The sequence below is a fragment of the Argopecten irradians genome, unplaced genomic scaffold (assembly GCF_041381155.1).
Source record: "Argopecten irradians isolate NY unplaced genomic scaffold, Ai_NY scaffold_0319, whole genome shotgun sequence".
NCBI lineage: Eukaryota > Metazoa > Mollusca > Bivalvia > Pectinida > Pectinidae > Argopecten > Argopecten irradians.
The window spans coordinates 32,410-43,436 of NW_027187786.1; the positions used below are offsets into that span (position 1 = coordinate 32,410).

General features: G+C 33.6%; 1 protein-coding gene across 2 annotated transcripts; it reads right to left on the reverse strand.

The window, feature by feature from the left end:
• Positions 1-2,031: 2,031 nt before the first annotated feature.
• LOC138312437 (GTPase IMAP family member 7-like) lies at positions 2,032-9,987 on the reverse strand. Of its 2 annotated transcripts, none has more exons than XM_069253311.1 (4): positions 9,865-9,987; positions 6,874-6,906; positions 6,275-6,328; positions 2,032-5,445 (listed from the first exon to the last, which is right to left on the reverse strand). In XM_069253311.1, exons 2-4 carry the CDS (start codon positions 6,893-6,895, stop codon positions 4,352-4,354), a joined length of 1,170 nt encoding a protein of 389 aa, XP_069109412.1. In that variant the 5' UTR covers positions 6,896-6,906; positions 9,865-9,987; the 3' UTR covers positions 2,032-4,351. The 2 variants fall into 2 exon arrangements, with proteins under 2 accessions (XP_069109412.1, XP_069109411.1); XM_069253310.1 differs by lacking the exon at positions 9,865-9,987 and adding an exon at positions 8,862-9,832 and having other exon boundaries at positions 2,035-5,445.
• Between the last annotated feature and the right edge of the window lie 1,040 nt (positions 9,988-11,027).

The window sequence follows — 11,027 nt, forward strand, 5'->3', positions numbered from 1 at the left end:
GCGGTGGAGCATCTTTAAAGGGACATAACTTCAGTGGTGAATATATGATATCCTATAATTTTAAGGGATTCAGATGTGAAAACAGCTCAAACATGTACACAAGTATTCTAAATGGTGCACGCATGTTGTTGGGTCCAGGATCAAATTCCTTTTCGATTGACTTTCTACTGGATTACAATGTATTTCGAAAACTGCTAATAATTTTCAAAGCTCTGACCCTACCATAGTCTATACAGAAAAAAAGCAAACCATAAAGTGTATTACGTGTTTCCTTTATTTTATTTTTTTTTTCAAAAACCTTCCATTTTTTTACCTCCATGATTGTCAGTCATAAGCGATTTTTCTATATTAATTTAGCGTGATTCGTCAAAGAAAAATGTCCATTTTACCCACTTTCAAAGAAAATTTCTCCTCAATTAAATTTTTGCACAGTGATAGTGGCAGATGTAGGCCAGTCTGACATGAGTCATATTACGATTATTGGAAATTTTGTGTTATTCCAGTATTCTTTTTTTTCCATATTCTTCTGAAAACCCTGCCATTAGCTAATATGACGTTTCCCCTAGATGAGAATGACCGTTAAGTCTGACAATTGCACTTTTGGGTTGGAGCTCCTCAGACGGGAATGCTCCCAAATGATTGGCTCCGCAACATATAAGAGGGTGTGTAGGTAGTACAATAAGGCGGCCTCGCCTGTCCCTTCGACATCATTTAAGATGCATATCATTAAACATTATTTGTCGTTTTATAATTTACACTTACAATTTAGCGAATAAGGAAGTTGGAAATTTCAAACTCATCGATCCAAATATTATTCTTAACCAAATCAAAACTGTATGTAACAATATATTGTGACAACAGTGCATTGTAAGATTTTGTATGTTATGTAAAACATGAAAGTTTATCATTCAAACGCATTACCTTTTATTCCATTTTCTCGTCATAATGATATGTTCTTGAGTAGATCTTGTAATAATTTGTGTTGGATTTTTATTTATAATCGCAGTAAAAACGGCTTTAGTACGCTTGATTCTCTACTCTTCATTAACAGTCTTAGGGGAGCACCTCGTACATCAATTTAAAACTCTACAATGTTAAAAACTGTTAAAACGATGTCACACTACAACGAGCTTAGATTATGCAAAAAAATATTATTTGGTATTCTGTTTCCCCATATGAAAAAAAGGGAGTTGTTTATTGATTATTGTCTGATTTATGTACACCACGGCCTTGTAAGATGTTCAAACCTTTCACAAGCCTGTAATTGCTAGCAAGGTATAAGTTACTGAATAGGTCTCAATTCTTCCTCCGTTTGGTTAAAGTAAATGCTTGACTTAAAAACAAAGATCTTGGGAACGCTCCTTAACGCCAAACAAGACATAATGATGGTGATTTGACATACCAGACAGACCGGGTGAGAAATATGTTTTATATCAGAATACGCAATCGTATAAACTATTGGTCAAATGCTAAACATGTAATACACATGGTTTTTTTTCAAACTAAAATAATAAGGTGTTTAAGCATATTAATCATTGCACATGAAAAAAGAATACGGGAATGATATGTAATGCAAATGGAATAATCTTTTTATTATTAAGGGATGATATCGTCTTATGGTTGAATAAAATACAAACTGTTTGTTTCGATAATAAAATTATTAAGATCTTACGGGTATAGTTGTCTAATTTTGGTAATATTGTCAATCTATTCGGTCACTAGGGGATCGACTTTCTGTGTTCACAATTACTTTCGTAATTGATCATAAATAAACTAAGATAATTTTACATTAAAATTGTTTATTTAACTAAGCACAAAATGAAAGATTAAACATGTACACAATTTAATGTATTCTTAATTGACGATATAACAATACTATATTACCAACAATACGATTGCAAATTTAATATGAAATTTAATGGAAAAGTTCTTTATAACATGACGCTACCCAAAATGGAACAACGAAAATATGTGATACAGAATTTTTAGCGTATAATTTAATCTAACTACCCTGAACAAAAATTGTATGTCATTTTCTTAATTTCCTGTATTTAAACATGAAAATAATGCAATTGTGAAAAAAATCCAGGAAACGACAATTCTAAAAACATCATATATTTTAAAATAAAGAAAAAAAATAAAATAAAAAACTGCATGGGAATGGGATTTTGACTTAAATATAATCAAACTGTATTTATGAGGTGTCTCAAACGTGCTAAAACACAGGCCTGGATCAGCTGGAGTGTGGGATTACGTATGCTTCAAACCTTTTTATTTACAAATAAATGCACTGCTGAAAGGTAAAATTATGAAATCAATCTGAAGCATCTTTTTGTGGAATGTTAAAAGAAAAATCTGGGTTCAAGCGGTAGAATCTTTTTACAATTATCTTCAAAAACTGTCACAATTTCCAATAACCAATGCCGTACATGGAACAAACAAGATTTCTTCTTTTTGATTCTTGTTGTGAGAGTTATCAAGGGAATTAACTCTTGATTCCCTCTAGCGATCATACCCTAGCTATTTGATGATACGGGAACAAAACCACAAGGATTGTGCATTTCGTTTAAATCAAAAGGGAATCTGTAAAATCCCAAACAATTGCAGATAAAATCTTCGTTTTAAATTATTACAGTGAAACAAGAAATTGGAATTCAGTCCAAGTTTTAGGTTTTTTTTTAAATTATATATAATTGTACCAATGTCAACATGTAAACTTCTTTCGAGAATGATACTATTTTCTTACAAATATCGGTAATAACTGCTACGATGCAACAGTGAATCAGAATGAGCCTCCATAATCAGTTGCTGCTCATTTTTGACGGTTAAACAACTGTGCGATCCATAGAATTATTGATGAGATTTCCTATGCAGAATTGTAATGCTGGATTATCTCCCCCTGGTTTGAAGCTTAGACTCAGATATACAACAAATATCTGGCCAACTTTTAGTACTGTATATAATATTCTAGAGACTAATTAGATGGCCAGTATAATAACGCCCATGATATTTATATGGTCGACAGATGTTTAAAATAGAATCAGTATTTCAGTAATTTTATCAAAAGCACACCAGCAGTAATAGTCAATTTTAAACTTCATTTGTATGTCTAAATACCACTAAGATAATGAAACGGGACCAGGAAGACAAATTATAAATTTACGCTTCAATTTTCGATATCCTATTTACAATGTGACACTGCAATATCTTTTGTCACAGACACAAGCAGGAATACACAAGACAACAAACAATATTAGTATATATGTACAACTGATTTACATAGTTATATATATATAAGTTTATATGTATTAAAGCATATATTATAACAACAATCTTCCATTTAAAAATAGGGTTTTGAAACTCCCCATTGTGTATTTGGATGACGACTGATTGGCCAGTATATAGCGAAATTCCTACATAAATATATATGACCTGAAAGCTAATCATTCATAGATAATGTTGATATCAATTTGACGTTATAAACCAACTTTCGCATCTACTCCATTCCCGATTTGCATTTTAAGGCATAATCGCGGAGGTTGAGTTTAGCAGAATTAAAATTAAACAGAAATACCTTTCCAGATAATTGTGTAAGATATTAATTCGCGAAGAAAACTTTCGCGAAATTACCGTTGTCGTTTTATTCGATAAAATAATTCGTACACGAAAGAAAGCTGGTCCACAGTACGTCCTGTTATGCTTTAAATATAAATTATAGGTATAAGTGAAATGTCAGAATATTCAGAAATGTTTTACTGAAATTGATCCAATTCCATATTGTCTACCCTGGTATAGATTTGAGATGAATACGTAATACTTTTCAAATTGAATCCATAAGTTTAGTATTTTAAATTATATACACTAAAATACTAATACAATGGCCTATGGAAAAGTCATTGACTGGTTGGTCACTAACAAAACTACAATGTCAATACTTGTTATCTAAATATTATGTGTAACCTTGAAAACATGGAGTGTAGAAATGGAAACAAACAGTTACCATAGGAAAACCAAAGAAAGAAGAAAAAATACTCAATAACATGGACTTCAAAACTTACCACAGCAAAACAAGAAATGATGGAAATCGGAGAGCCACCATTTTGGTGACGAACATCAACATATAAAATAAACTCCAAACTGAGATATACATGTAAAGCATTTGATGTCAAAAGTCGATAAACCCGTTTATCGTCGGTAAAGTTCAATATGTTACCGTATATGAAGCATATATTTAAGCTTTTAAACAACTTGTTAGTCAGAAATAGAAGGCATTAATTAAATGTACACGGCACACGACAACAGCAGATCAGTATGTACGTTGTATACAGAAATAAAACAGTTATGATTCCAATTATAAAATAATACAATTGGAACTACGATTTGAGCTTTGAAATTGTCTAATTTCCCTGTTGATTCTTTCTTTAGTTCTTTCCCAGCATTCTCGCGCGTATTTCAATTCTCTCTGTCTTCTGTCTCTTTCCTCTTCTCGTGACACCATCATTTGTAACATTCGTTGTTCGGTTCCCCGTAGTTGTTTACTGAAAGGTACCTCTTGTGTCCTTTCCGTTTCCCTATTGCGTCTTCGGCTATCTTCAAGAGACTGTTGAAGCTGCCGTACCTGTGAGTTTAATCTTCGTTCCCTGTCATTACTTGCTTTTTCTATTCTCATCCTTTCTCTACTAAGTCTATCAATATCCTTCTGGTGATCTTTCTGCAGAGCTTTCCGTATCTCTGCTTTTTCACGTTCTTTTTCTTCTTTCTCTTTACGTTTTTCTTTTTCGATTCTCAATGTATTTTGCTTCACGGCCGTTTCGTACATCTCATTGGAATAGCACTTGCCACCATTCACCTCGGTGATATCGCACACCATATCGATCAAAGCTCTGGCATCATCCTCACGCGATTGAAGCGACTTGGTGTTATCAAATGCAAGGTATCTACGACTACACTTCTTCAGGACCTCCTCTAACTCAGGTGTAGCGTCCTGCAAACAACTTTCTATAGTTTTACCATGTCTTTCTAATTCATCTCTGCCTGTAAATAACAATATCATGTGATTGTATACACCTTCTCCAAATATATTGCTAAAACATTGAATCGCCTTCTGTTCTTCTGGTGTGAATCTCCCAAATTTCATCACGTATATGACTGCATGGATTCCAGGTACCGTCATCTCGATGCATTTCACGATCTCCTTTGTCACATCCTCGTTGGACATAATGGTATCAAACATGCCTGGGGTATCCACGATGGCTATTTTCTTCCTAAAGCGATTTACTTTTTCTACCGAACATTTTTGTGTGACAGATGCCAGAGCCGAACACGACTCAAACGTATCCTTACCAAGGATGGTGTTTCCTGTTGCACTTTTACCTGAACCAGTTTTTCCAATACACATAATTCGGAGCTCATCATCCTCTATAGCAGATGGAGATATATCTATATCTGTAAAAGTAATGATCAAGTAGTTACTAGAAGTATACTAGGACATGGTTTATTTTAGCAGATGGAGATATATCTATATCTGTAAAAGTAATGATCAAGTAGTTACTAGAAGTATACTAGGACATGGTTTATTTTAGGTCACCTGACCATAGGTCATGGTGACCTATTGCGATAGTCTTTTGTCCGTCGTCATGCCTTGTCCATTGTCCATTAACATTTCCTTATGAACACGACAAATGATCATATTTACAACGAAGATCCAATAATAATTATTAACGCAAAGGGCAATAACTCCGTAAATTACAGTCGAATCAAGCCGAATTTCAGACTCGTCCGATGTTTATCTAAATTCAAAGTTTCATTAAGCAGAGTGCATATTGACTTAAGTTATCGTGATCAGAAGGTCCAATAATAATTATTTGTGCATAAGGCAATAACCGCCGTAAGTTAAAGTTAAAATCAAGCGGAATTTCGAACTCGTCCGAGATCTTTCCAATGTTAGTCTACATACAAAGTTTCATTAAGTTTCAACGTGAAAAGGTGGAAGTTCTGGAGCCTTCAGACACGGAAATAAATCAGTGCACATGGTTTGTCAATCCGTTCGCATGGTTTTCTAATCTATGGAAAGCTGTGTAACGGATAAAAGAATTCGTGTTCACAGATTAGTAGATCGTGCAATCACATTGACAAACCGTTCGCACTGGTCGGTATTTTCTATGCATGGATTAGTAAACCGTAAAAAACCGTATGGAAAACGTGTGATAAAGGCCTGTAAGTCTCCCCCTTCCAAAAGTCTAAATCTCATACTATCAGGTAGGGCAATACTCACCCGATTGGTGTTTTTCATTATCCTTCTTGTAACGTCCCCCAACAGCATTCCCACCTACAAAGACAATATATACTGTAGTTAGGTTTTGGTTTTAAACTGCATGTACATAAAATCATTTTTCTTTTCACTGAATCTGTGACAATTCAAAACTAAAATTCCACTGTGGAATTCAGAAGACTTTTGCTAGAGAGAAGCGTGAACATTATTTTACTAAAATGCGTTACAAATTAGCTAACGTTTGTACAAGTTAATAGATGACTTTTTCCCACTAATATTCAATAATCTATTTTACGCGTTTTAAAAAAAATGATTACCACTGATGAAAATGAATAATAAGTAACGTACGAGGACTTAATGTCGTCAGGCACCCTAAGTCATCATATCGAAATCTCGCGAGATTTCTTTTTTACATTTCATGTCCAAAAAGTTTATGTGGTGTCAAATATTGAATTTTGAACGTATGCTTGAATTGAAAAAGAAGCAAATGCAACAAATAAATATGTAAAAGAAAACTATACACAATTGTAGAATAACTTCATTTATATAGTCTCATATCATGGCTAATCCACACACAACTATAGGGGGATATCTACACATACCCAATCGTGTCCGTCTCTGCATTCTTTTTTTGTCTGAAATTATTAAATTGTGATCATTATATATGTATGAAATTCTCTACATTAAGTGAAACCCATAGATGCATTAATGGTCATATGATGGTTAAAACTTATGATGTTAAGAACAATTAACCTTTTTAACTTTTAATTAAGGTATTAGCCCCTATTTAAAATAGTAACATTTTGTATGCCTTTATGTAACTTCTTAGCTGCACTTGTATGATACAATTTAATTTCAACCACCATTTGTATGACAAGGTAAAAAACGAACTATATGTGTATGCTTTTGTAAAGTAGAATCCGGTCTAATAAGCACTCTTTGGACATACTATCGACATTAGCAAACATTGTGAAATGGATATCTTATAACAAAAAAAAATTTCCGAATCCTGTGGACTTCCTGATAGAGGAAAACCGGAGTGTTCGGAGAAAAGCACCCACAGCGGTCAATACCTAGCCACTATCCCACATGGGATTCGAATTCGCGTCCCAGACGCGGTGGGCTTTTGATAATATGTCTGTACATCTTAACCACTCGTCCACCGCGGTCCCAATACACAATAAACATATATGTTAAATAAAAAGAACTGTTTAATAACCAACCTCTAATGTGCCATTGATTTGTATGCTTAAACGACCTGTATTTGCATTACGTATACTATATCTAAAAAAGTCCTTGACAAATCCTAGTAGACAAAGTGTTGAACACTTCATAAAGGTAGGGCTTCCTTAGATAAAATCTAAATCCATATACATGTATGAAGTAATTGTTTAAGTTCGTGCGAAAACCTAACAAACCAGAATAATTTTCCGTAGTCGAGGTGACATTTGTTGAATACATATAATAGATTTCTAGCACGTTCTATAAAAAATGAAATTTTATGCTGAGCGCTAAGCAGAAGCTGAAACTACCACTTTTATAGACTATGGTGTGACTTGGCCAGGGGACAGAATCCAGAGTCTACCTCACAGGAGCGACCAACAGTAAGGCGGTGTCAAAGAAGAGGTTAGGAAGAAGAAAGTTAGTTAGGAAAAAGAGAAAATATGATATCCTAAATATAGTCATCTTTTACGATCATACAATAGGGGCAGAAGGTATAATTCTAACGCTCGACCTGCCTCGCAAAATATTTGGAACTGAATAGATAAATCAATAAATGCAAATAACATTTTGGTGGTAGCTTTATTTATTTTGTTTACGTCCCATCACTAATTAACAGGGCTACACAGGTATAGAAAGTGGAGCGAAGCCGCCAGAAGAACTGAAGAAAAATCACCGACCTGCGATAAATACCTGGGATATGCCCCCTATTGGTCATCAAAACTCACAACCAAGAATGGAGTACTACTGGTCATGTTCCCGAACCCATTTTTAAAGTAATAAAATAATTGAATTATACATAATAAGATACATTTACAATGTTTTAATCTATTTAAATCAGTGTAGATAAAATATATGGATGTGGATGTGGCGCAGTGGTAGAAGGCGCAGATATGTTTGGCTAGGCGATTGGGTGCCGTAGATCGTGAGTTCGAGGCCCGGATAGGGCACGAGTCAATAAATTGTCATGCTTTGTTAAATTGTGTTTCTTTGATATTTAAAATATATATATAAACAGATAAACAATCAAAATCAGAAGTGACATTGAGAATCTAAGCATGAGACCCTATATGTAAGCATTTGAAAAGAGCAGTAATATTCTCGAGAAGTGTATAATATTAAATGTTGTTTTACGATCAAAACTGGATCAATTAGTTTCTAATTTAATGTTATCTCACAGAAATATACTGTATAAGGAACATAATAAACGCAATCAAATACGTCAAATCGTTTTGTCGGGCGCTAAGTAGAATTAAGAAATGAGAAATAATATGACTATGAACAATGTAGTTAGAAAACCTACTTGTTCAAACGTTTACAATTGTCTTGGTAAAATGAAGCTATTACGTGTTGCTTTATGATACTTTACCTGGCCACTGATCCCCAGACTCTTGATCAAACATAACAGCACCAATGGTATCATATTGGTGCTATATATTCCCATTTCTTTCATATCTATGGGTGTAATACTGGCTGGTCTAGGGCAATACACTCATGTCGCCTGAGGCTGTATTGCATGGCTACCCATGCAATAAAGCCTCGTGACGTCACGGCGTCAACAAAATTTCTATTTCCTCGGTAAAATTTTAACATTTTTTCACGAACTTGACTGGTTTTACTATAAAAGATGCAAGCAACGGGTTTTTTGTTGAAAATATCACGTAATTTTTTCATGTATGGAAAATTGACTACCAGTCGTGGATTTCTTCGAATTTATATCAAAATGGCGGGATATTATAGTTGTAACATTGCAATAAAACGTCGAAGTATGAAAGAAAAATACTCTTTCATAAGTGGATATGAAGGATAGGGATATTCTACCCTCGGGATCACAAAATGTTGCAAAACCCTCGGCAAGCCTCGGGTTTTACTACATTTTGTGACCCTCTGGTAGAATATCTCTATCCTTCATATCCATATATGAAAGAGTCTTATATTATTCTATATCAGTACAAGGAAAGATCACCATATCAATGTTAAGAAATCTTAATGTGTCATGTGTCATATTATTAACCGTTGAATTTACAGTCCACTCTTATCTGTCTGATATATGCCCATGTTACACAACGCATAATTTAAAGAATGGCCTTTATGAAAATATATAATAAACTCGTTTTACATGGTCAAACAAAAAGATGTTTTACACGCTATGTTATACCCCCTCGACAATAAAATCACCATTAGCAGTGTACACAGGAGTAATGAACCTGATAATGTTCTTTGCGGCGCATAGATACCGGTTCTGAGAATTCTCTTATTTTTAAATAACATTGGCTTTTCGGAGAAATCTTGCTTAAAGATCTAAATATCTTCTATTTAGTACCTCTCTACATGATATACCATTGAATTCATTATACTGACAAAGTACTCACCACGAGTCGTATTCCCTGAATTCTGAACTAACAGTGTTAGCTTTTCTCGGCCATGAGAAGTAACCAAAAATGTATAAGAGAAGCTAGCTGAAAATTTGCAATAGAAAAGTAAATAACTGAAAATTTATATATATTGTAATATATGTTCACTACAAATTAGTGAAGAATTCTATTGTTAGCTATGTTGATCGTTATCGTTTTCATTTTTTTTATTATGAATTACACGATACTGACTATAAAAGACATTTTCGCTTCTTGCTCACCACCACCATTATCATCATCAAGTTATCAATAATTACATCGAAACTAGGATAACTATTTCAAACTCTTTTCATAATTATGTATTTTTTTTAAATATTCATTATTGCAGTAAACAAGTTCAGTAGGCGAATGTAGAGGATGGGAACCCCTTTCAGGACAAAAAGGTACATTTCCGCAATACACAACAAAAAAAATCACAGTGAATAAGAAATGCAACACAAAATGGAATAAATGAAAGCAAAACAAATTACCATAATTACATGTATAAAATTGGCTTCCATATTTATCCCGTGTGAATTTTAATACTTATGTCATTAAATGTTTCATGACCAGTGTCGTAGTAACAACATAGGGCAATGATTGCTTTCCGATATGTTTCATCTGTAGTCATTTTACAATGTATTTTTCGTCAAGACCCGGAAAAAAATTCAATGCCCACTCAATAATAGTTTTAATATGATGACAATCGATTTTCAAGTTATAAGTGCCGTAAATTTCATACTCACGATTCAAGATGAACCTTTGATATTTTTTTGAGAATTGCGATACTTACAATGTATAGGTTTCAATTTTGTGATTTTTGGCGGTACTGCCAAAATAATTATATTCACATTTACAGTGGAGTGAAATAAAACCATACGGTCAGACCATGAAGCAAAGTTATTCTCTACAATTTCAATTCAGGTTTATGCAGTCGTATTAGGTATTATAAAGTAATTTCTGCAGTTATGTTCATTTGAATGATTTTCACAGCCTAATTCATCAAACCTGATGATTGTCAATAGATTACTGAAGAATAAATAACATGTCAAAATTTCACCCAGTTATGACACATATAACTTTAAATAAGATAGTATATTTATTTACAGTAATAAGATAGTACTTACATTGAAAATCAGGCA